The sequence below is a fragment of the Castanea sativa genome, chromosome 6, assembly GCF_040712315.1.
Source record: "Castanea sativa cultivar Marrone di Chiusa Pesio chromosome 6, ASM4071231v1".
Taxonomy (NCBI): Eukaryota; Viridiplantae; Streptophyta; class Magnoliopsida; order Fagales; family Fagaceae; genus Castanea; species Castanea sativa.
Window position 1 is genome coordinate 4,200,347 of NC_134018.1, and position 27,643 is coordinate 4,227,989.

Here is a 27,643-nt window from a genome sequence, read left to right on the forward strand (position 1 = left end):
TTTGGAAGCAGGTGTCGGGATCTCTTCAACTGAGGTGGCCGGAGAAGCCGTCCTCGTCGTCTCGGCACTCGAAACCACAGGTGTGGTCGAAGCCGTCGGAGTAACGAAAAAGACTTTCTCCTTTACACGAACCACCTTCTTCCCGAGGTCGGATAAAGGTTCGTCTTTCTTCGACCTCATTTTCTCGTACATACCCTTGTTGAATTTTGTCGTCATCTCTGCGAAAGGGAAAAATTTTATAAGAGAAAGAGCAAGTCAAACAAGTACAGCCACAGGGTCGAGTCTGGCGAACTCAGAAGCTTACTCTTCTTTCCCTCGATATCAAGGCTCCGCAAGATGTAGGGAGACGGATCGGGGCCGAGGCTGTAAAAAGCAAGCGTCCTCGGGTCTACTAAGTCGTCCCAGTTTTCGATGGTCTGGGAATACGTGATGGCCGCCTCAACGCGCTCCTTGTACCTACTTTTCAGCTTTGGCCTTCGTTTAACTGCACAGGAACGAAGAAAGTTAGTAACAATAACTTCCAAAAAAAAAAAAAAACGAGAAAGGAGACTGACGCACCTAAGGTCGGGGTTCCCCACCGACGAAGCAACCTGGGGATCTCAACCCAGTCCTGGCTAGAGGGAATCTCAAAATCGTCCCCAGACACAAACACAAATCTGGACTTCCAGTACCTGAAGGACGAAGGTAAGCCCTTGACGATCCTGGTTCTTCTCTCCCAAGGTACTAGCTCGTAATACCTGTACTCTTTGGACTCTTTTAGACGGTATAAATAGACGAGCTCGTTTACCTTAATCATATCCCCGTTAGCAGCCAACCATATTTCCATACAGTTGACCACTATTCTCCACGAATTGGGCATAAGCTGCCCAGGGGCAATCCCCAGATATGCCAGGAGCTCCATCACAAACGGGTGGACAGGAAGCCTAAGTCCACAAGTAAAAGCGGCCTCATAGAAGCACACTTCACCTGGAAAAAACTGGCAAGCCCTATCATCGTCAGTAGGGTGACGAACACGAACCCGCTCTGGAAACTGAAACCTATCCCTAAACCGATTGATGGCGTCAGAATCTAACCCGCATAGCTCCACGAGGGCATGAAAAGCCCTAACCTCTCTAAAGGTCGAAATGGCTGTATCTCCCTCCATAGGGTCGTCGCTAGACGACAACCCAGTGTCGAGGTCGCTAGACCTAACTTCAGACATCGACTGCGGCTCCCTCACCAAGCCTTCGAACCAATCGATCGACTCTCGGAGCAATGGAAACAAGTCACCTAAAACAACGCCTAAGCTGCTACCCTCAAAAACAAAACCCCTCAAATTGGGAAAAGCGCCTAAAGACCCTCCTAAGCGAGCAAAGAGAAAAGAAATTGAAGGACAAGCTTCCCTAACCTCTAAATTACTAACCATGAACTCCCAAGCTAATAGGAAAATACTAAAATTCTCACAAAAAAGGGGGAGAAACAAACAGGAACACAGAAAGAACCAAGAAACAAAAAACCAAAAAGAAATCAGATACTTGCGAAAAAAAAAAAAGAAGAAGGAAGAAGAAGAAAAAGCTTACCTCAAAGGAGAGGAGCGAGAAGCCCAACAGCCAAGCAAACACCAAACTCGGAAAAAAGCGAAGAAATATACGAAGAGGGTGCTCAGAGGAGATGAACTGAAGTTTGAAAGAAAATGAAAGGTAAAGTACAAAGAAAGGAGTTTAAAAACCAAATGGAGGTGAAAACCGAAAATCGGCGGGAAACCCAAAGGTCAACCCCTCTCCAACCACATCACGCCACGTGGCCACGACCCACGTAACGCCGCCACCACGCATTCAATGCGGCACGAAATCCCAAAGGACAAAAAAAAAAAAAACTGTTCGGCTTCCACGATCGTCACCGACGACCATGAAGCCCGGGGGGCATCTGACGAGACTGACAAAGTTAAGCACGGACGAAACTGCCTTCATGGACGAACATGACTAGTATCCGCGTCATCAGAAAGAGTTAATGCCATTCAATGTTGCCAATAAAGCCCCCACCGTTACGAGACCAGCTGGACGAATCGGTAGAAACGCATTAAAGTCCATAACTCCACCAGAGACGTTATCAGGGGAGTCATTAACACCCCAACGGCTATAATCCCCAAGGGTATATAAAACCCTTGCAACACCAATACAAGGTATAGAGACAGCATCACAACCTGAATTAGTTTATTCTTGATATTTCGGTTATTGCCTTCTTTCATACTGACTTTGCCGTCGGAGGCGTTGTGGCAGGCACCACACCGGTGACCACTTGAATAAGTTCTTGCTCCCGCAGGGTCGTCAGAGTACTGCCAGGGACCATCTGGACGAATCCCGAAGAAACCGACGAGATACTGCTTCATCACACTCAATCAGCAGCTGGTGCATGTTCCGTTTTAATATTAAAAAAATTATGTTCCCACCCTTCAACAAATGACATTCCATTTTTGATCGAGGAGTTTAATAAGATAATTGTCAAACTTGCCACAAATGGGCAAAATGCAAACCTTAAATTGATGGAATCTGCCCAAATAGGTAACTATTCATACCCTTCTTGCTTGTCAGCTGCTGCTACTTACTATTGTTTGCTTCTTCTTTTTTTTCCTTTCTCTCTTTTATTGGCAGGCACGAATACTTGGCGTTTGTGCCCTTTTGGTATTTCTCACTCAAAACCATTATAATTAAATGTGTTAAATGTGTCCTTTCTTTGCTTTCTTGTATTATTAAAGAAGTGATCTGACGTGAACCAACTCAGCCGCATAGCTTGAATGTGGAAAGTCCTTGCTCTCTACCGAGGAGGATCATGAGGGCATTTTTATGGTAAATTCCGGAGAGGTTTCATCGAAAGCGCAGATTTTGCTTTTCACCTACCGTGTGTTGACGAATTTGGGTCTATTGCACCGTGCAATACACTCTAAATCTCTCCTAAATTTTTTTAACTTTTTCATATTTTATTTTTTCTAATTTCTAATTTTATTTTTTATTTTTAAACCTCTTTAATTCGATGGTTGATATTAAAAATAAACTTTATAACTTTTGATCACAACCGTTAAAAAAGAATTACATGATACAACAACAGTAACTATTGCACCTGATCTTAATCCTAACTTGAGAGTTGGAAGATCTGGTTTCATATTAGTTGTTGATTTTGTCATTCATTATCTCTCTCATTTTTTATTTTATTTATTTTTTAGAGAAATGTTATATCTACAATATTTTTATAACAAATCCTAAGATGTACAAGAAGCTGACCGAAGCAATATACATCAAATTTCTCTGTTACTTTTCTTGATGCTGTAAACTCTGGAGCGTTGAAATAAAAGCCCCTATGCGCTTCCACGTCAGCTTCACCTTCGGGAATTGATACAGAAAAATAAAAGTCGGACAATTTGGGAACATCACGTTCATCTAATAAGATACTGCGCATATGTATAGACATGTGGAGGACAGGTCTTGGGAAGGCAGTATGGAGATAAGAAAGAGCATGAGCAATCTGCCTCGCAATCTTTAACCTTCTCTCCCACACCATCGGCTGATGTTGTCGTTCAGTAACTCGGGAGACATAAATTCGATCTGCAAGGAAACCATTGGCGGCATATTCAAACACTGAAATGGGAAATGGAGTGTGGAGACAACAGCCTATGGGCTTTAATACATTGCTGTGACCACTCATTTGTGCAGAAATCACTAAATCATTGATGGCTAAATCGGCCCAACCATATAAATGCTTAATGAGAACAATTCGTCCTTCAAGAGAACCCTTGTACCAAATGCCCCAATAATACCCCAGAAGTCCAGAAGAAAAGTTGTTGGTTGCTAGGAGGAGCTGTTGAGGGGAGAAGGTACGGATGGGAATAGGCTTGGCATTGCAACACACAATCAGCTTCTCAAGTAACAGGCTTCCATTCTCATAAAACGCTCTCTCTCTTTCCTTTCTTTCCTCTATTCTTTTAATAAAGATATGATATGGCATGAACCAACTCCAGCGCATGATAGCTTGAATGTGGAACGTCCTTCCTTGAACTCTTTTGTTTGTGCTCTTCTACTCTGCTAGGGAGCGAGGCTCAGCTGAATGATAATGAGGGCATTTTTATTGTAAATTCATTTCATTTAGGAGGTTTCATCGAAAGTAAAGTAAAAGTAAAGTGGAGCTTTCCTCCTCATTAGCTTTTTTTCGGAGTTTAAATATTCTATCCTACTTTTTCTGCTCTACTAATAAAAACTTGTCACGTGTTCACCTAATTAAGAGAAGTACAGGTTTTAGACTCTTCTTCTGAATTTCAAAAGAGAAGTACAAGTTTTGCTTTTCACATTAGCGGATCAAGGCCCATACCGTGTCGTTGATTTTTGTCATCCACATTCCACGCATCTCTCTCCTTTTTTATTTTTTATTTTATTTTATTTATTTTTTATGGGACTCTTTCCGTCTTTTGCTTTACAATAAGTTTCCATTCAATTCCAATAATTAGGGCGTAGCCAGGAAATTTTACATGGGGCCGATGTAAAGCACAAGCTTGGAATGCTAGTCATCGAGCACACTCTATTGAGGTTTTGAGTCGCAACCGATTATTTTCTAATTCTTTTAACGTTTGTTTCTCAATTAGCTTGTCAATATGTCGTGAATAATTCTTCAAATCCTCACAACATTTCATAGCAATTTTATGTGAGGAGTATCTTTCCCTACATAACGAAGTAAAGGACAATTCATTCCATCATTCACATTTTTCCAATTATTAAAACTTGTTAAAATGAATGCATCTGATCCGGGACAACCTATTGGTTTCTTACTAAAAAGGTAGCAAGGTAGACAATATATCGCATCCATTGAAGGTGAGTATTCCAACCAATCCCTATGTGAATGTGATTCAAACCATGAAGGTTGAAATCAACGGTGATGAGTATCATCGTTGTATGGATAGTCTATATTTTTAGGTTGATATGGACATTCTTTGAGATAAGCTCATTAGATTTCATCTTGTTTGTTGATAGGGAATTCACATATTTGTTTACGTGATCCTGGATCACGATCTATCTCTTCAGATTGAATTCTTGAACATTTAGAGGGGTGTTCATCAGGCATTAAAGTATTAACATTTGTTTCTACAGCCATAGGTGTCCTAATTTCTGAATTGCTAATACTTTTTTCTTAAAGAATGCATCAATTGTTTTTCGTTTGCTCATAATTCTTTTAACTTTAAGAAGATGACTCAAAAATTAACCTGAAAAGAACTTTAAAAAATAAAATTTTAATTATAAATTTTTATATTTATACTCAAGAAAAACAAAATTTCCACTATAATTTAAACAGTCAACCCATTTTTAATACGACTTTAATTAATAATAACCCCTCAAACAAAAACAAAAATTAAACACACAAGTATTGTTACACAACATAAATCAAACAATTTAACAACACCCACAGCCACATCACATGGTATCTAACTAATAAAAAATAGGTAATGAATCAAAACAATTTTACCTTAGAAATTTTGTCTTCACAAAGTGCAAAGATGGGTGTGGGCTATTTGGCAATGCGTACTACCTCTGCCTACAACTATAAATCTTCCCTTCAAGACTCATCACAAACAATCTCCCCATGCCTTCAATCATGTATTTCTCTAAAAATCTATGAAAATATAAAGAACATGTGAATATTTAGGTGTAGATAGTTGAGAAAATTAAAAAATGACGCTAAAAAGAGATGAATGTCTAATGCTTAAGAAAGAGAAGAAAACTCACCAAACAGTCACCAAGTTCCAAATCCTGAAATTTGACAATGAAATATGTTGGGTGATTTGTTTTAGAAAGTAAGAAGAAAGAAAAAATTGGTTAGGAATTTTTTTTTTCCAGACTGTGAGGATGAGGACTAATGCTGAGTTTTGGAAGCTGGAACTCTGGTAGGTAGCGGAGTGGGAAGTGTATCAAAGAAGACAAAAAAGAAAAAAGAAAAAAAAAAGAATAAGAAGTCAAGGGAATGGGCTTCGGTGGGGTGGGTTTTTTTTTTGTTTTTGTTTTTGTTTTTGACCGAAATGATAGAAGTGGGGTGCTGGGGTGGGTTTTTTGAGATTGAAAGAAAGTGTAGTTTTGTTGTTTGTGTTTGGACTTGAGTATTTAAATGTAAGTGGGCTGTGGGTCAATTTTTTGTTTTATTTGGAGTACATAAGGCTAAAACTAAAGCTGGGCCTTTGAATAGAAGAGATAATATGGGTATGGTGGGGGGGGGGGGGGGGGGGCGAATGACAAATATTAGGGGGCTCAATTGTTTTTTATAGCTACTCTAATGGATATATATATATATATATATTTATTTATTTTTATATATATATTTTTTGTAGGGGCCATGACCCCCCCCAAGCCACTACGTGGCTCCGCCCCTGCCAATAATAATAATGAAAATGTTTCCATTTAGTTACTCTAACAAAAAATGTTTCCATAAACAAAAATGAAGATGTGTAATTAAGAATGATCTTGGAATTTGCCTAATTATTTTTTATTTTTGATGAAAATATCTTTTTCGTCCATTTATTTTGGCCATGTTTTTAATATTATCTTCAAATTTTTATAATTTTATTTTAGTTCTTATATTTTTAAACTTGCTTATATTTTAATCCTCGATGTCTTCTCAGTTACAAAAAAGCATAATTTTAAACAAAAATAATAGTAAGGACTAAATGACAACAAATCTAAAAATATAGGGACCAAAATGAAGTTATAAAAACTTGATGACCAAATTATAAATATGACCAAAATATAGAGACCAAAATATAGAAACCAAAATCAAGGAAATTGTCTTTGTTTTCGTGTCTAAAACATTTGGATATACAATAGTGTGAATCTATTTATCTATATATTAAAACTATTGTCCAAAGCAGGTTTAACATATGAAGAATATTATATGACCATAACATTAAAATGAAATTGAGTTAATTGACTTAACTCTATCATCCTAACATTTGACATTAGTTAATTTAAGCTAATAACTGGCTAACAGATGATTGGATGAACCCAGATAAGTAAATAATTAGTCATGGAACCAATCTCTTAATCCACTTGAGTTCTTTGGTGACATGTACCATAGTTGGCCTTTTATTATTTTCATATCTTATATTTATTCATTTATTTATCTTTATAAGTATATCTATTTATCATGGTTTTTACTTACTTTCTATTTTTTTAGGAGGATTTTTTTTTTCTTCATTAAACCTTGGGAAAGTAAAATAATCCACCTAAAAGATATCCAAACTTACTGATATGTACTTGGCACAACGAGAGTTCAGTTCATACCATGTTACTTGAAAGAGCTTCCTTAAAAATTTTAAACTTTCTTTCTGCCGAAAGATAAGACTCAAGGAACTAGGATAAGATGAGAGTTACCGTCACTGACTTGCTTCTCTCTCCAGATCTCTAGAACAATAATGTATTGCCAAAAATTCAAACAACCCATCAATTCACATAGTGATGGGTACTCAATCAGTAGCTGGTGCATGTTCCATTTTGATATAAAAAAAATTATGTTCCCACCCTTCAACAAATGACACTCCATTTTTGATCGAGGAGTTTAACAACAGAATTGTCAAGCTTGCCACAAATGAGCAAAATGCCAACCTTAATTTGATGGAATCTGCCCAAATAGGTATAGGGTCAGTAACTAAGTTCATCCCCTTCTTGCTTGGCTGCTGCTGCTACTTACTATTGTTTGCTTTTCTTTTTTCTCCTTTCTCTCTTTTATTGGTAGGCACGAATACTTGGCTCTTGTGTCCTTTTGGTATTTCTCATTCATAACCATTATAATCAAAGGTGTCAGATGGTGGGGTGATAGAATTTTTTTTTAAGCTCTTGTTTACAACTGGTGAAAACTTTTGTATCTCTCTCTTTCCTTTCTTGTATTATTAAAGAAATGATCTGACGTCAACCAACTCAGCCGCATAGCTTGAATGGGGAAAGTCCTTGCTCTCTACCGGAGAGGCTCATGAGGCCATTTTTATGGTAAATTCCGGGAGGTTTCATCGAAAGTGCAGAATTTGCTTTTCACCTTAGCCGTTCAATGCCCATACCGTGTGTTGACGGGTTTGGGTCAATTGAACAGTGCAATACCCTCTAAATCTCTCATAATCAAGGAAGTCAATACCGTACCGAAGGCTTTACCGGTTTGGTCACGGGTATGATATATTTCGTATATCGGTCAATACCGGTGTACCGTTTCGGGTTTACCGCTATTTTATATATATACAAACACACACACACACCAAAATATCTAGAATCATGTTTATAAACATATAATATTTCACTTATATTATAGTAAATATAAAAGTTTATTATAAAACATTACCTCAATTCAGAACAAATTATTCATAATTTTAGACTTTAGTATCAAATAAAAGAAAAAAAAACACAATATAAAAAATAGAAAGCTTAGTTGTTCATTGCATACTAAGAAAACAAATAATACTGAGAAGTTAATGTAAATAAGTTACCATTATACCTTTACAAAAATTCAAAAATTACAAAACTAAAAAAAAAAAAAGCTTTTTTCTGTACCGGCTGGTACGCCCGGTACCGGCCGGTATTGCCCGAAATTGGCCGGTATGGCCGGTACGCGGCCGGTATTTTTTCCGGTACAATATAAAAGTGTACTGGTACCGGTGCACTGGTCGGTACGGTATGTACCGGCCGGTACGGCCGGTACCGGTACGGTATCGGCCACACTGCTCATAATATATATATATATATATATATATTTTTTTTTTAACTTTTTCGTATTTTATTTTTTCTAATCTATAATTTTATTTTTTATTTTTAAACCTCTTTGATCCAATAGCTGATATTAAAGATAAACTTTATAACTTTTGATGACAACCATTAAAAAAGAATTACATGATGCAGCATCAGTAACTATTGCACCCGATCCCAATCCTGACTTAGGAGTTGGAAGGTCTGGTTTCACATTAGTTGTTGATTTTGTCATCCATCCATGTAGCTCTCTCATTTTTTATTATATATATATTTTTTAGAGAAATGCTATTTCACAACAAATCTTATGTGCCAAGTTGTTACGGGTTGTTATTGATGAGGTAGAAAAACAATCTTAGTGGTAAGTTCAAATTAGAACCAATAATAATTAATCACCTATGATTTGTTATGAAAATGTTGTGAAAATATTATGGACATAGTACTCCTTTATTTTTTATGGGACTCTTTTGTCATTTGCTTTACAAAATTACAATAAGTTTCCATTCAACCAAAATGAAGACGTGTAATTAAGAGTGGTTATGGGATTCACCTAATTTTTTGGGGATAAAAATATCTTTTTGGCCATGTTTTTAATTTTGTCTTCAAGTTTTATTAGCTTTATTTTAATTCTTATATTTTAAAACTTGCTGACATTTTGATCCTCAATGTCATCTCAAACTCAGTTACAAAAAAAATATAATTTTAAACTAGTAGTGCAATCCATTAATCACTTATGCATTCTTTGTAAGTGAGATGGCATTAGGGACTAAAATGACAATAAATTTAAAAATATAGGAACCAAAATAAAGCTATAAAAACTTGATGATCAAATTGTCATAAAAAAAAATTGTTTTTTTTTGTCTCAACTTTTTTTTGGTGGCAAATAATCCAAATTTTAGTTTTTTTTTTAACCAACTAGCTTTTAGCTTTTTTGTAACAAATTTATCATAAAAATTACCAAAATACCATATCTTTTGATAAATACTATGCAAATAAACTATAGAAAATAGGCAGAAGCCAAACACACTCTAAGCATAATGGGTTTATTCAAAATTTAAAAAAAAAAAAAAAACAAATACATTTGGACAAGGAAGGACCCAGGTGGGGGCCCAGGCTCCCCAGGGTCCATTTTTTTTTTAGTTATAATATTTTTCATTTTTATAATTAGACTCCCTCTCAAAACCTTAGGGCCCCATTTTTTCACAATAAGCTTAACTAGCTCACCCAAATAGCAACTATCCAACCAAAAAACTTAACAAAAACAGTAAAAATATTCACCACATTGATTGCATTTTAGCAAAAAAAAAAAAAAAAAGAACTATTTTACCACCAAAGAACAAGAAAATCATATGTTATTGGAGAAGTTAAAGCTAAATTTTTTTGCAACTATAGTAAACTGGCATAAATACCAGTTGACTGTAACAAGTTGTTGAAAATAAAATAAAATATTTTATTAAGATTATATCTCTTCGTTCAATTAAAAAACTCAAATTCTCTCGCTTCCTTTATTATTTTAATGAATTGTTTATATTATTTTAAATGAAGTTATAAAAAAATAGAATCTTTGATATTGGGGGTATTGTAAAATAGATAATGTAACTTTTTGAAATGCTAAAAACTAAAATTTTTAGCACCACCAATGTGAATGCTCTAAATTCAAAAAAAAAAAAAAATCCTAGCCAGTCTAGTATTAAAAAAATACATTATTTTGTTTTTGATTGTCTTTGTTGGTAAAATGATTGCATTTTAATGTATTTAGAAGCAACAATTTTGAGTATTTATAATTTTTTAATACTATATGGATGTCTATTTGGAATTTTTTTTTTATACTCCGCCCTCACTAGCTTAAAATCTTGAGTCCGTCCTTGCATGTGGAGTATAAAAAATACATGGATTGACCTTAAATTTACGTCAACGAGTGGTGTCAAGGAAAAACTTTAACTAAAAAGATTAAGGAAATTACAATGACAATGATGACCCTCATGACACCTAGAAAAATCAAATCCCAAATGAACTCAAAGAGCTCTCTCTCTCACAAAAGCACAAGGTAAAATATTTGATGTTTTCTCTAAACAAATTTTTGGACGTAAACTCTATTAGAAAAATAAACATACGGTGGAATATTCATTTTACCCATATATATATACATACATACATACATATATATATATATATATATATATATATATATAACTTTTGTGAATATTACATCATTTAATAATTTTTTTTATTTGATTAATATGTTGAAAATACACGTTCTCTTTGTTCTTAATATGAAGGCCAAACTTTGAGTTAATTCTCTCAACAACAACCCAAAAAAAAAAAAAACCCTTGAGTTAATTGGCTATATTTTATTATAAGCTCATAAATCATAATTCATAACCCCTATCTTGTTTAAAAGTACAAAAAAAATCTCAATATATAAGCATTTTATAGATTAAATAATTATCCCTCTTATTAACTTTATATTTTTCAAACATGAAAGAAGAATATAGCGATGGATTAGTTAAAAAAAGAGACACATTTAATAAAAAATTATTTCATGATACTAATTAACTTCAACCTAACTTGCTCTATATATCTGCACGTGTAATACTAGAAGGTCGGCATGAGCTTTTGGTAAATTTTTTTTTTTTGGCTGATAATTCGATAGTCAAAGGTGAAAGGATTTAAACTCTAGAAGTTTTCAATTAAAAATACAAAAAAGTGCCAATTTTTTTTTTTTTTTTGCTGGGTAAATGCGGGGCTTGAACCCTTGAGCTATAGTTAAGCTTGCCTGGAAGTGGCGGTGGTACAAAAAACGTGCCAATTAGTTAAGCTTTTAGTAAAAGATTTAATTCATAGCATAATCAATCACATATATATGGGCTGCCTAATGTTGTGCATCTTATTTAAGGTTTTCAAGCCATAATGGTTTTTAAGAACAAGCAAAATTCCGCTTGAGAAGTGGCAAATTAACACCAACTGCAGCAAATGCAACCCAAACATCTAAGTGCTACTGAAAGAAACATTCGCAACAGAAGCAAAGCTCAAAGATCACAAACAGTCCACCTAATTACATGTCAATTCATCAGGTATGGCCTGTGAGAAGGCTGCATATTACTCCCATCTCAATGAACAACACTTGCGCCAAAGAAGTAAACTTAATATTTACTATACTTTATTTTTGGATAAATAAAACTTAATATTTACTATACTTCAATTGGTAAACAGGATAAATGTGATTTTAACTTTAACAATTAAGAAATATCAACCCACCTTCAAATTAGAGCAATTCAAAGAATACAGAGACTCCAAATTTATCAAGTGCCACATGAAAGATTCATTAGGCATTATATAATATAATGCCTAATATAATTTATATTCATTAGGCATAGAATATAATTTATATTCTATGCTCGCTGAATTCTCTACTCATTGTATTCTCTACTGAATAATTACTCTTACTATATCTTCTAAAAGATGGAAAGACAGAGACTTCGTAGCCATATCAACATAAAAAAAAGGGCAACAGCATATACATGTATAGTAAATTATGTATAGTTCATTTAATTGCTTAGGAAAAAGTGCAAGCTAAAAAGCACAGCAATGGATGAAACAAATGGTCCTTGTCTAAGCTAGCCCCTCCTTCCCCATTTTCTGCCAAGATTGCAGGATCAACAATCTCGTTTATACAACTACCTTGAGCACAGTTATGTATGTATGCTTCTAAAGTAGTATCTTTGTCAATTTTCAATCGGGATATTTTATGAGAATCTTCTCCAGTTAAAAGTTCCAGAAGAAACTGACCAAAGTTATATACATCAGTTTTGTCAATTACCTTGCTTGTTGCTTTAAGCCACGGGGCCGCTGAAGCTTAAAATCCGAATGACATAATGAGCTTCCACGTCAGTTTCACCTTCGGGAATTGATACAGAAAAATAAAAGTTGGACAATTTGGGAACATCATGTTCATCTAATAAGATACTGCGCATAGCTATGCTATTTATAGATTGACATTTGGTCCTTTTCGGCATATTCAGTCTATTTCGGTCCACTTTGTCTATTTGGTTTGGTTTAGTCTATTTCAATCTACTTCGGTCCAATTTAGTCTACTTTAGTCCAATTCAGTCTACTATTGTTCACTTTAGTTTATTCTGTTCACTTCAGTCCAATTAGATTCATTCGGTCTATATCGGTCCATTCGGTCAAATCAGTCCAATTTAGTCCATTGAGTTCACTTCGGTCTATTTCAGTCGATTTGGTCTATTTCAGTCAATTCGATCTAATACAGTTCAGTACAATTTGGTCCACTTCAATGTAATTTGGTCTAGTACGGTCCATTCCATCCATTTATGTCCATTTCGGTCTACTATGGTCCACTGGGTCAACTTCTGTTTAATTTGTCCCATTTGGTCTATTCGGTTCATTTCATCCATGTCAGTCCAATTTAGTCTAGTATGGTCCATTCCATCCATTTCGGTCTATTCGGTGTACTACGGTCCATTGGGTCCAATTTCGTCCATTCTGTCCATTTGGTCTATTTTAGTCCACTATGGTGTACCTACTTAAACACGGAAAAGACAAGTTTGGATTGAAAGAACTATCAATTATTTGAGTAATATCAATTGTAATTATATGATAAATTTTGGTTATCATAATAATCTTTTTAAGAGAATAAGAATTTGAATAATAATTTTGAAACTTAAAAATTTAAATTGTACCAAAAGAAATAAGGAAATATAATGCATAGTAACAGTAGTTAGAAGAATATGGACCATTTCAAAAAAGAATAATATCAATCAAAAACATAAAAATGATAAAATTATATACTTGTAAAAATAAAGTGATGGAAATTACTTTTTGAAATTGATTTTTAGGGAGAACAAATTATCTACAATAAAATTTAGAGAGTAAATTATACATTTTAGTATAAGTTTATTATGAGTTTTGATTATCATGATAATTTCTTTAAAAGGGGGTGATGTACACTATAAAGAAGGCTGAAGAAAACTGAAGAATCCATTTAAAAGAAGGAATTGGAATCAATAAGTGAACACAAAATTTCATGATGGCAGAACTTGGATGGGGCCTTCTGCCTTCAGAGACAATTTGTGGAAGTTGTTGAATATTCTAGGTAAGTGCATGCTCTTGTTTTTTTTAGAGTGATATATTTTGCTGAGAGGTTGAGAAATGAAACTAATTGGAAAAAACTGTGCCAATTCTAAGAGTTTGTTGTTTTGCTTTGATTCTACTGTAGTGTGGATTTCCCCCTTTTGATCTACCATTAATATTTGTCGGCTTACAAAACGTAAAAAAATTCCGTTGTTTCACCCATTTTCCTAGCTAGAACACAATTAATTTTTGTATGTTTTCATGCTATGCTGCTTGAATTTTTGTCAGGTTTCTTTTGAAGAATGATGGGCTCTTTCCTGGAAGTTCATCGGCCATGAATTGTGTTGGTGCCGTCAGAATGGCACAATCCATTGGCCCTGGTCACACAAATGTGACTATTCTTTGTGACAATGGGATGAGGCATCTAAGTATGTTTTACAATGCTGAATATATGTCTCAGCATGGATTGACACCCAGGGCTGATAGTATTAGAGTTTCTGGGCATCAGATGAGTTTGTGTGACGCATAGCTTTGACTTAGATATTTCTTATTACTTCCATCCAAAGTTTGAGCAGGCCTCTGCGACTATATTTCTCGAGCAAAGTTTAGTATTTGATTCTAGTAATTTATATCGGTGTTTATCTCTGTTAGAAGTTACCATCTGAATTTTTGTAGATAAAAACATATTGAAGCAGCAACACTAGAGCAGAATTAGGCACATCTCTGTTTGTTAGGATAATGTCAATTTTTGGTTTCATTCTCTTACAATAACACCATAGCAAAATTAGTTAACGCTGCTATTTATTTTTTTAACTTGATCAGCTACCAAGGTCATTCTAAATAAGACTTATATGATGCTTGGCATGGATAGAAACCTTAGTTACAACTATTAAAAGTTTTTGGATGTCTCATATTGCATCATACGGTAGTCAAAAGTTAGATGAAAAAGAAGAGAACATCTATTTGGGTTTCAGCAATGAACAAAATGCTATCACTTTGTCATAACCTTATGCATGATAGGGCGTGCTTTACACATGGCCTCCAATGGTTTGACTTTTGGCATGGTGACTCCATTACCTACAGCCATGTCAACTTCTTCCATAGTAACTCTTTTCCACTCAAAGCACTGAATCATCGACCCTAAAGTCAAGCCCAATGTACGTCGTGCAAGGCCTGTCCCAGGACAGGCCCTCCTCCCTAATCCAAAAGGCATTAATTTATATAGGTCACTCTCATTCATTCCAAACCTTTCAGGTTTAAAACTAGTAGCATCATCCCATAGCTTAGGATCTCTATAAATGGCCCATGCATTGACCAAGAACATCGTGTCACATGGTGTATCATATCCTCCGATGGTGCAATCATTAGATGACAAGTGAGGTACTAAGAGGGGGGCAACATGGTACAATCAAAGGGTCTCTGAGATGATATTTTGAAGGTAGTGTAATATATAGACATCTAGTTCATCTATCAATTTTTCTTGTCCAATTTGATTGTCCAACTCCACTCTAGCCTTCTTCAACACATCAGGACGATTTATCATGTTGGACATTGCCCATTCTAATGTCATTGCCGATGTGTCAGTTCCCGCAACTATCAAGACCTGCTCAATATGCGTTAAAAATCAGGAGAAGAATAATAACAAAAAATATGGATTGATTTGATACCCTATGAAAAATAAATCCTAGTCAATTTTTTTAATTATTAAAAGAATATAGAATCTATTCTATCAAAAAAAGGAGAAAAGAGGAGCGAAGGGGGTCCTAACAAATAGCTATAATTAAATCAATTATGCGTAATCTGTAATGGAAGGATATGATTTTGGGCTCATTAATATGATTCCCCTCCATTAATCAAACTATAAATCATAAAGCCACGCTATAAAGTTACAACTCTTCACTTACGAAAATTAATTCTAAAAATTTTTATGACCCCAAAAAAGTTTAAGCTATATATATATACAAAGTCAATTGTCAAATTAGTGCTGATAACCAAATAAATTAAGCTCTTGCGGTTGCAATGAAACAGATTATGCATAATAATTCAGATTTTGTTTTATCTTTCTCCACAAGAACACTATGTTTTTTCCCCTCTAAACTCCTCTCTCTCTCTCTCTTTGACATTGGTAATGATGAAGCAGTATCTCGTTGATTTGCTTGGATTCGTCCAGACGGCTCCTGAAAGTACTCTGACGAATCTATGGGAGCAGGAATTTACTCAAGTGGTCACCGGTGTGGTGCCTGCCACAACGCCTCCGATGATAAAGTCAGTATCGAAGAAGATAATGATTGAAATACCAGAAAAAATGATTCAGGTGGTGATGTCGTTTTTCTTTATGTACCTTGTATTGGTGTTGTGAAGGTTTTATATACCCTTGCGGATTGTAGCCGTTGGAGTGTTAATGACTTCCTGATAACGTCTCTGGTGGAGTTATGGACTTTAATGCGTTCCCGTCGGTTCGTCCAGCTGGTCTTGTAACGGTTGGAGCTTTATTGGCAGCATTGAATGGCTTTAATTCTTTTTGATGACGCGGATACTGGTCATGTTCGTCCATGAAGGCAACTTCGTCTATAATTATCCTCGTCAGTTACATATTCGTCAGTACCATCAGATGCCCCCGGGCTTTATGGTCGTCAGTGACGATCGTGGAAGCCGAACAGTTTTTTTTTTTTTTTTTTTTTAGGATTTCGTGCCGCATTGAATGCGTTATGGCGGCGTTACGTGGGTCGTGGCCACGTGGCGTGATGGGGTTGGAAAGGGACTGACCCTTGGGTTTCCCGCAGATTTTCGGTTTTTACTTCTATCTTGGCTTTTAAACTCATTTCTCTGCACTTTACTTTTTCATTTCCTTCCAAACTCCAGTTTTTCTCCTCTAAGCATCCTCTTCGTACGTTTCTTTGCTCCTTTTTGGCGTTGGGCTCCTTGCTTTCTTCGAGGTAAGCTTCTTCATTCTCTCTCTTTTTTCTCTTTTTTCTTTGCAAGTATCTGATTTTTGTTTGCTTTTTTTTTTTTTTGGTTCTCCCTGTTTGTTTCTCCCTTCTTTCTGTGGGAATCTTAGTATTCTTCTTTGTAGACTGGAAGTTCATGGTCAGTAATTTAGAGGTTAGGGAAACCTGTCCTTCAATTTCTTTTCTCTTTGCTCGCTTAGGGGGGTCGTTAGGTGCTTTCCCCAATTTGAGGGGCTTTGTTTCTGAGGGTAGCAGTTTAGGTGTTGTTTTGGGTGATTTATTCCCATTGCTCCGAGAGTCCGTCGATTGGTTTGAAGATTTGGTGAAGAAGCTTAAGTTGATGTCAGAGGTTAGGTCTAGTGACCTCGATACTGGGTTGTCGTCTAGCGACGATCCTATGGAGGGAGATACAGCCGTCTCGGTATTTAGAGAGGTTAGGGCTTTCCACGCCCTCGTGGAGCCGTGCGGATTAGATTCCGACGCCGTCAATCGGTTTAGGGATAGATTTCAATTCCCAGAGCGGGTCCGTGTTCGTCGTCCCACTGACGATGACAGGGCTTGCTCGTTTTTCCCCGGTGAAGTGTGCTTCTATGAGGCCGCTTTCACTTGTGGGCTTAGGCTTCCCGTCCACCCGTTGGTGATGGAGCTCCTGGCATATCTGGGGATTGCCCCCGGGCAGCTTATGCCCAATTCGTGGAGGATAGTGGTCAACTGTATGGAAATATGGTTGGCCGCTAACGGGGACATGATTAAGGTGAACGAGCTCGTATATTTATACCGTCTAAAAGAGTCCAAAGAGTACGGGTATTACGAGCTAGTACCTTGGGAGAGAAGAACCAGGATCGTCAAGGGCTTACCTTCGTCCTTCAGGTACTGGAAGTCCAGATTTGTGTTTGTGTCTGGGGACAATTTTGAGACTCCCTCCAGCCAGGACTGGGGTGAGATCCCCAGGTTGCTTCGTCGGTGGGGAACCCCGACCTTAGGTGCGTCAGTCTTCTTTCTCGCCCTTTTTTTTTTTTTTTTTTTTACATACGTGTATATATATATTTTGGGTGATTTTTGTTAATTTCCTTCGTCCTCGTGCAGCTAAACGAAGACCGAAGTTGAAAAGCAGGTACAAGGAGCGCGTTGAGGCGGCCATCACTTATTCCCAATCTATTGAAAATTGGGACGACTTGGTAGACCCGAGGACACTCGCTTTCTACAACCTCGGCCCCGATCCGTCTCCCTACGTCTTACGAAGCCTTGATATCGAGGGAAAAAAGAGTGAGCTTCTAAGTTCGTCGGTCTTGACCCTGAGGCTGTACTTGTTCAATTTGCTCTTTCTCTTACAAATTTTTCCCTTTTGCAGAGATGACGACGAAATTCAACAAGGGCATGTATGAAAAAATGAGGTCCAAGAAAGACGAACCCTTGTCGAGCCTTGGGAAGAAGGTGGTTCGAGTGAAGGGCAAGGTTGCTTCCGTTACTCCGACGGTCTCGATCACACCCGTGGCTTCGGGTGCCGAGACGACGAGGACGGCTTCTCCGGCCACTTCGGTAGAAGAAATTCCGACACCTGCTTCCAAGAGGCCTCGCACATCGGATAAAGAAAAAGATGCCGTCGGATCGTCCACTATTTGGGGTGACGAGAGGTTGGCGACGGATCGGGCTCGTGGGGTAGTGAATGCCGAGGACCTGAAGGTGCTTTCAGGTTCGACTCCAGCTGAGTTGATGGGTCGTCATATCCATAAACTCGTCCAGGTAAATCGTTTGTTTCTCATGATGCCTTTACACATATGCCTCTCTCTTTCTTATTTATTCTTTTGCATGCCCCATTTTTTTCTCTTTTTTTTTTTTTAGGTGTTGGGGGAAGCCGTCCATTTTTCAGCGGAGTACCAGGCTCAGGAGGCCAAGGTCGAGTCTTCGCTTTCTCGGATCAAAGTCCTGGAGATGGAGAACTCGAGGCTGAAGAGGGAGCTGACATCCGCGATGGAAGATGTTCACCAATACAAGGACGAGGTCAAAAAGCTGGGCGACGATCTTAGGGTTGAACAGCAGCTAGTTCTGGAAAAGGACGAGTAGCTCGCAGCCGCGAAGGAAAAAATCAAGGTCGTCGCCTCTAGGGCCATCGAGGGCTTCCAGCAGACTGAAGAGTACAACTCTGTGCTCTTCAGCTGGTACTTTAAGGGGTTTGAGCTCTTGAGGAGGTATTGCATCAAGCATCCTTCCGGGGTGGATTTGGAGGCGCTGGATATGGAGGAGGTCGATAAGGAGATCTCTGCTGACGAGGCTGCCCTAGCCGCCGCCGCCGAAGCTCCTGAGGACATTCCTGATGCTCCCGTTGTCGATGCCCCTGCCCTCGATGCCCCAGCTGGAGACGATGCCGACCCGGATGTCTGAACCTGTCATTAAAAAGTTTTTATTACATGTATTTTTTTTGAAGTGCCTGACATGTTTTTCAGGCTCAATTTCCTGGACAATTTAGAAATTTTCATGGGTATTTTTAGCCCAGTGTTTATGGTTTTTTTTTTTGAACAATGGCCTCAGGTTTTAGGCTTTTATAATATTACATCTACTTGGATATATTCTGCTATAAAGTTCTTTGCTTTTGTCTTCGTCAGTAATGTTCGCCCACTGGATGGGAACGTTATCCCTTAAGCCTTCTCCTGTACTTGGGCGTTTCTTTTTTTTTTTTTTTGCTTTAGTCTTCGTCAATGATGTGTCTCCGTCCATGCGGAACCTCATTACTTAGACAAAAGTCCTTGGCTTTTATATTCGTCAGTAATGTACATCCGTCTATGCGGAATCTTATTACTTAGATAAAAGTTCTTTGCTTTTGTCTTCGTCAGTAATGTACATCCGTCTACGCGGAATCTTATTACTTAGACAAAAGTTCTTTGCTTTTGTCTTCGTCAGTAATGTACATCCGTCTATGCGGAATCTTATTACTTAGACAAAAGTTCTCTGCTTTTGTCTTCGTCAGTAATGTACATTCGTCTATGCGGAATCTTATTACTTAGACAAAAGTTCTCTGCTTTTGTCTTCGTCAGTAATGTACATCCGTCTATGCGGAATCTTATTACTTAGACAAAAGTTCTTTGCTTTTGTCTTCGTCAGTAATGTACATCCGTCAATGCGGAATCTTATTACTTAGACATTTTTTTTTTATTTCTAACTCTCCGATACTTGGTACCTGTATGAGCACATCATTTGAATCATCATTTCATTAATTTTCAGTAATTAGTACATTCTTGATTTATGTCTGTTGGTAGTACTTCTTCAAGTTTTCTATGTTCCAAGGTCGTGGGAGTTTTTGTCCGTCTAGGGTCTCCAAGTGATAGCTGCCTTGTCGGGAGTAGTGCACGACCTTGTAAGGTCCTTCCCATGTGGGGCCAAGTTTCCCGTGGGCGGGGTCTTTAGTTGCAGTCGTCACCTTACGTAAGACGAGATCGCCAATTTCTAGTCTTCTGAGCCTGACCCTTTTGTTGTAGTATTCAGTCATCTTACGCTGGTACTTCATCGTCATGTTCGAGGCTTTGTCCCTTACCTCGTCCAAGCAATCCAGATTGATTCGAAGCTGGTCGTCGTTGTTCTCCTCGCGGAAGACTTCTCGCCGGGTGCTGGTCATACCCACCTCGACTGGGATTACTGCTTCAGTGCCATAAGTGAGCCTGAAAGGCGTCTCTCCCGTGGGGGTTCTTGCTGTCGTCCTGTAAGCCCACAAGACATTGGGCAATTCTTCCGGCCACGTGCCCTTAGCTTCGTCTAGTCGTGCTTTTATGATCTTGAGCAGTGTTCGATTAGTTACCTCCGTCTGTCCGTTAGACTGTGGGTGCCCAGGCGACGAGAACTTATTCTTGATACCCAGTCCCGAGCAAAAGTCTCTAAATCCCTGGCTGTCGAACTGTCGGCCATTGTCAGAAATGATCGTCTGCGGGATCCCGAACCTGCAAATTATGTTTCTCCACACGAAGCTACAGATTCTTGCCTCTGTGATCGTTGCCATTGCTTCTGCTTCAACCCATTTAGTGAAGTAGTCGATAGCGACGAGCAAGAATCGTACTTGTCCTTTTCCCAGAGGTAACGGACCGACGATATCGATTCCCCATTGTGCGAATGGCCAGAGGGAGGTAATCGTTGTCATCTTCTCTGCTGGCAGCCTCTGGACGTTCCCGAACCTCTGGCACTTATCGCACCTCTTGACGAGCTTCATAGCGTCTTCCTGCATAGTTGGCCAGAAATATCCTGCTCTAATAACCTTACTTACCAAGGATCTGGGCCCGGCGTGGTCCCCGCAAATCCCTTCGTGGATTTCGTGGAGGACGTACTTAGCTTCTTCCTCGTCGAGACACTTCAAATAAGGCAAGGAGAATCCTCTTTTGTATAAGGTATCATTCAAAATTGTGAATCTGGCCGCCCTTGCTTTAATCTTCCTGGCCTCCATTGAGTCATGAGGGAGGTGTTCGTCTTGAAGATATGAGACGATCAGTTCCATCCAACCACCCATGTTCTGGATGGGGAATACCGGGACTTCCTCGATGCTAGGGTATTTCTGAATCTCCATGAGAATTTCCTTGTTCGTTGGTTCTTCTATAGACGAGGCCATCTTGGCGACCTCGTCTGCCTCTGCATTTTGGCTTCTCGGGATCCTGACGAAATTCAACTTGTCGAACCCGCGAGCTAGATGCCTGACCAACTTGAGGTACTTCTGCATCCTTTCTTCCTTCGCCTCATACTCTTCCCTGATCTGCCCTATCGCTAGTTTCGAGTCACTCTGAATGAGCAAGTTCTTAATCCCGAGAGCATTGCCAAGTCTTAGTCCCGTCAGTATGCCTTCGTATTCAGCCTCGTTGTTGGTTGCCGGGAATTTTAATTGGACTCCATATTGGAGTTTTTCTCCATTGGGGGTGTTTATAATGATCCCTACTCCTCCCCTCTTTCGGGCTGACGACCCGTCAGTCTGAATCGTCCACTGTTCCGCCTCGTCCATGACGTCACCATCGTCTGGGAGGGTGAATTCTGCTATGAAGTCTGCTAGAGCTTGCGCCTTGATGGCCGTTCTGGGATGGTATTCGATGTCGAACTGGCTGAGTTCGATTGCCCACTGGACCATTCTCCCAGCTGCTTCAGGCTTGCTCATGGATTTCCTGATGGGTTGATTCGTCATTACAAGGATAGGGTGTGCTTCGAAGTACGGTCGTAGCTTTCGCGAAGCCACTATTAGGGTGAAGACAATCTTCTCAATCCTGGGGTATTTGGCCTCTGCTCCTTGGAAGGCTTGGCTGACATAATAAACTGGGAGCTGTTTCTTGTCTTCTTCTCGGATTAAGGCAGCACTGACGGCAGTGGATGAGGCTGCCAGGTATAAATAAAGGATCTCTCCTGCTTTTGAGGGGCTCAAGACGGGCGGGCTGCTTAAGTAACGCTTGAGTTCTTGAAAAGCTGCCTCACATTCGTCAGTCCAGGCGAACGCTTGCTTCAATGTTTTGAAAAATGGGAGGCACTTGTCCGTCGCTTTTGAGACGAACCTATTCAGTGCAGCTATTCTTCCCGTGAGCTTTTGGACATCTTTGATGGTTTTGGGGGATGCCATGTCGAGTATCGCTTGCACCTTCTCCGGATTTGCTTCTATTCCCCTTTGGGATACCATGAACCCTAAGAACTTTCCCGAAGCTACCCCGAAAACACACTTACTAGGGTTGAGCTTCATCTGGTATCTTCGGAGGGTATTAAATGTCTCTCCCAGGTCGTCCAGGTGAGTTAACTCTTCTTTGCTCTTGACGAGCATATCGTCCACATATACCTCCATATTTCTTCCAATTTGCTTGCTGAACATCTTGTTCACCAATCTTTGGTACGTTGCCCCTGCGTTCTTCAGTCCGAAGGGCATCACCTTATAGCAGTAGAGTCCTTGGCTTGTGATGAAGGTGGTTTTTTCCTGATCTTCCTCAGCCATCCTTATCTGGTTGTAATCTGAAAATGCGTCCATGAATGTTAGTAATTTATGTCCAGCCGTAGAGTCTACCAACTGATCTATCCTCGGCAGGGGAAAACTATCTTTCGGGCAGGCTTTGTTTAGGTCCGTGAAGTCTACACACATTCTCCATTTTCCATTTGCTTTCTTCACTAACACGACGTTGGCCAGCCATTCGGGATAATAAACTTCTCGGATGAAGTCTGCCTGCAACAACCTGTTAACTTCCTCCATGATTGCTTGGTTTCGTTCGGGAGCAAAGACCCGTCGTTTCTGCTGGACGGGTTTCTTCTCAGGATCTGTCTTCAACTCGTGTTGGATTACCTGGCAGGGTATGCCCGGCATATCTTCGTGACTCCATGCAAATACGTCCAAATTTCCTTTGAGGAAACGGACGAGTTCATTCCTCATCTCGGGGCTTATAGTTGTACCTATTCTCGTCACCTTCGAACTTTCCCCCTCAACGAGTTCTACCGTTTCTAGGGCTTCCATGTTGTCTTCTTTTTCTCTTTCAATCGTCCATGTGTGGTTTTCTCCTGCAGCCAACACGGCTTGATAGCACTCTCTGGCTAAGACTTGATCTCCTTTTAACTCACCGACCCCTTCTTCAGTCGGGAACTTTATCTTTAGGCAGTAGGTGGACGTTGCTGCCCTCCATTGATTGAGCGTGGGCCTTCCAATGATCACATTGTACGAAGAGGGGCAGTCTACAACCAGGAAGTCAAGATGACGGGTCTGCTGCTTCGGGTAGGCGCCTATCGTGACTTTTAGTGTCACAATGCCCTTGGGGTATACCCGATCACCGCTAAAGCTGACGAGGGGAGACTCAAACGGACGCAATTTACCAGGACCTAGTTTCAATTGTTGGAAGGCCGATAAATACATAATGTCTGCAGAGCTGCCGTTGTCGATGAGAATCCTTTTAGTATTGAACCCTTCAATTGTGAGTGCTATCACCAGAGGGTCGTTATGAGGCTGCCGGACTCCCCTCGCGTCCTCTTCGCTGAAGAATATATCTTGGTTCGTCCGTCTGTGTTTCAACGGGGGCTTCATGTGGACACTGTTTACTTGTCTCTGTTATGTTTTCTTGAGGGACCTGTACGATCCCCCCATGAAAGGTCCTCCTGCTATAGTGCTTATCTCCCCGATTACTTCTTGTGGTTGAGCTCGGCGACTCTCGTTTTTGGACGAGGTCTCTCGTTGGCTCGTGTCGCCCTCTCTGAACCTGCTGGAGTCCCCCTTCTTGACAAACTTCTGAAGTTTTCCTTTCTGTATCAGTTCTTCTATCTGTCCCCTCAGATCTCGGCAATCTTCTGTGTAATGGCCGTGGTCCTTGTGGAATCGGCAGTATTTGCTCTTGTCCCGAACACTTGGTGACGAGTGCAAGGGCTTTGGCCACTTTAGGTGGTGTTGATCCTGGATCTGTGTCAAAATTTTGTCAACAGGCATAATTAGGGGTGTGAATTTTACCGGTCGTGGAGCTTTCTCTTCTTTCCGTCTGTCGGTGTCACCTCTCCGACGGCTCGGACGCTCCCTCTTTTGTCCCCTGCGTTCGTCTTCCTTCCTTCCTTCCGTCTTTAGCTTCCCCTCGTCTACGATGGCTGCCAGTGCGTCCTCAGCGTTCATGTACTTTTGAGCTTTCAATAACATCTCTGCCATCGTCCGGGGCGGATTCTTTGCTAACGAGACGACGAATTCTCTGGACTTAAGCCCCGCCTTAAATGTCGTCAGCTGGACCTTATCGTCTGCATCGTCCACCTCTAGGGTCTCCCGAGTGAAGCGTTTTACATACGATCGCAAGGTCTCCCTCTCTCCTTGCTTAATAGTGAGTAGGTGATCCGCTGGTCTTTTGGGTCGTTGCCCCCCGACGAAATGGCGCAGGAAAGCACTACTTAACTGTTCAAAGTTGTCGATGGACGAAGTGGGCAATCTCGTGAACCACTCTCGTCCAGCTCCCTTCAGCGTAGTTGGGAATGAACGACACATGATCTCGTCAGGGGGCTGTTGAAGGCCTAAGGTCGTCTTAAAGGTGTTAAGGTGATCTTGGGGGTCCTTGAGCCCGTCAAAAGGCTCAAGCTGAGGTAGCCGAAATTTCGCTGGTACCGGTCTTTCTAGGACTGCCATGGTAAAAGGAGAGTCCGTCGCTCTGACCATTTTATCCAGGCTTCGATCAGTCTTCTCTTTGATGGCGTTTCTTAATTCATCCATCTCCTTCCTCATCTCTTGGAGGATGTTAGAATGCTGCTCTTCTGGGGTTACCGTTCTCCGTCGGTCACTCCTCCCATGGCTATCCCCTTCGTCTTCTTGAACAGCTCTTGACCGGTTCTCTTCTTGCTGTAACCTCTGTCTCATCTCCTGATTCTGTCTTGTAAGTTCTTCGACGGTGGCTGCGAGATTCCGGACTTGCTGTGCCAAGGCCACTGAGTCCTGGTTGGATTCCATCTGGAGCTGGTAGGAACTACGTTCTCGTTGTATGACAAAGTCGTTCCCACAGACGGCGCCAAACTGATGAAGCAGTATCTCGTTGATTTGCTTGGATTCGTCCAGACGGCTCCTGAAAGTACTCTGACGAACCTGTGGGAGCAGGAATTTACTCAAGTGGTCACCGGTGTGGTGCCTGCCACAACGCCTCCGATGATAAAGTCAGTATCGAAGAAGATAATGATTGAAATACCAGAAAAAATGATTCAGGTGGTGATGTCGTTTTTCTTTATGTACCTTGTATTGGTGTTGTGAAGGTTTTATATACCCTTGCGGATTGTAGCCGTTGGAGTGTTAATGACTTCCTGATAACATCTCTGATGGAGTTATGGACTTTAATGCGTTCCCGTCGGTTCGTCCAGCTGGTCTTGTAACGGTTGGAGCTTTATTGGCAGCATTGAATGGCTTTAATTCTTTTTGATGACGCGGATACTGGTCATGTTCGTCCATGAAGGCAACTTCGTCTATAATTATCCTCGTCAGTTACATATTCGTCAGTACCATCAGGTAATGTTGCCAATTACTGGTGAATTTTAAGCAAACAACAGGAATTGAAACAAAGAATATATGACGAGTGACACGGCTTAGAGTTGACACTATGTGAACACTGGTCTGAATTTTGTTGGCTCTGTGCACTGGAACACGAGCCAAGCCATACTCGAGAGGGAGAGATGCATTGCACTTACTTGAGTAAGCCCTTTGATAATTTGGTCAGTGTAATATTCTGGTTCTGATCTTTGCAAAGAAAGCAGATGATTGATCATGGTGTTTCCCTCTTTATCCTTACTTCTCACCTCATCAATTAGACCATGTAATAAGAACACATCAGTCCTGGCTGCCAGTCTCATCATTCTCTTCTCCAAACCCCCATAGTCAATACATCGTAATATGGGTGCAAATTCTCGTGGATTCGATGCCCCTCCAGATCCTAGTATCTCTTTAATTATCTCCCTAAACTGCTTAGCTTCTTTCTCATCCTTCTCATCCTCTCCATACCCGTAGTACCTCTTCCCTGCCACCATTCTTGTTATGATGTTAAATGTCAGCTCCAAGAGCATGGATTTCAACTCTACCTTGGCAAACCCACCTGAGTTGTTGTTTGACTTAGACAGTTTGCTCAGCAAGTGTTTCACCTTGTCCTTCCGGATGCCTGAGAACATGTTAAGCCGGTTGGTAGAGAAGATTTCAAGGGTGCAAATGCGGCGGAGGTTGCACCAATGGTCTCGGTATGAAGATGATGACATAGTTGTGTAGTTTTAGCCTATGTACTTGCCTAGTAAGAAGCGAGGACGGTTGGCTAAAACCATGTCGTTCTTGGTGAAGCATTCTTCTACTGCGGATGGGGATGACACAATAACCACAAGGCGAGAGCCGAATCGGAGAGAGTAAACCTGACCGTATGTCTGCAAAAGGCGGTGAAATGTACGATGAAGGGGTTTTAAGGAGATGGAGATGCCCTAGAAGAGGCAGAGATGGTGGGCTGGGCGGAGGTGTTTGTGTCGTGGTGTTGCATGTAGGAAAAGCTTGAAATAAGCTACAAGGAGGAGGAGAAAAGAAACGGATAGAGAAAGCAACTTGTCTTCCATAATGTTTTGGTATATGACACGTTATATTGGCTCTTCTATATATAGGCCACTTAGGTAAACAACTAAAACTGATCCAATATTCAACCAATAATTGAGATTGAAAATTAAAACCTCATGTTTAATCTCAGCTCATAGATCAAAAAAAAAATTTAAAACTTTTTTTATTGCCTATACAGAGAAATGTTATATCTACAATATTTTTACAATACTTTCATAACAAAAACTAAAAAATAAATTGTTATTGATTGTTATTGATTGTTATTAATGGGTAAAATAGTAATTTTAGTAGTGAGTTCAAATTAGAACTAGTAACAACTTACTATTTAAGATTTGTTGTAAAAGTATTGTAGATATAGTATTTTTCTTATATTTAGAGAAAATTAAAATAAAATATATTTTATTGACTTTATTTTCTTGGAAAGTGGTTAATATTTTACTAAAAAAATTGGAAGAAAGTCAGAAACCCCTATTTTCTTAGTTTGCATTTCTTTTAAATGCCTATAAAATATATCCATTTTGATATGAAAAAAACTTTTAAAAAAGGGTGATGATTTTAAAATATATTTTTAAGAATCATATATGCTCCATTTTTTATTTTTTATTTTTAAGAATTATATATGTTCAAATATTTATTTATTTTTTAGGAACCATATATGCTCCACTTTTTATTTATTTATTTATTAAGAATCATATAAAAGCCACCCTTCTAGATTCATAATCATATCAATTTTTCTCTATAAACTAAACCATCTGTCATCTTTTCAAATAACCTCTTCTAACCTAAAAACTTTTGTGTCAGAATTTTGTTGTGGTTGACTGTAAATAAAAAATAATTACTTATAT

At 39.3% G+C, this 27,643-nt stretch overlaps 1 protein-coding gene and 2 pseudogenes across 1 annotated transcript; 1 reads left to right on the top strand and 2 right to left on the bottom strand.

Annotated features, from left to right (window-relative positions):
* LOC142638841 (cysteine synthase 2-like) overlaps positions 1–27,643 on the top strand; it is a 44,016-nt pseudogene that overhangs the window by 14,542 nt on the left and 1,831 nt on the right.
* Positions 3,165–4,060, bottom strand: LOC142637918 (serine/threonine-protein kinase ZRK1-like). The gene has a single exon (XM_075811884.1). The coding sequence runs from the start codon at positions 3,994–3,996 to the stop codon at positions 3,196–3,198; it is 801 nt and encodes a 266-aa protein (XP_075667999.1). The 5' UTR covers positions 3,997–4,060; the 3' UTR covers positions 3,165–3,195.
* LOC142637916 (isoflavone 3'-hydroxylase-like) lies at positions 14,821–26,800 on the bottom strand (annotated as a pseudogene).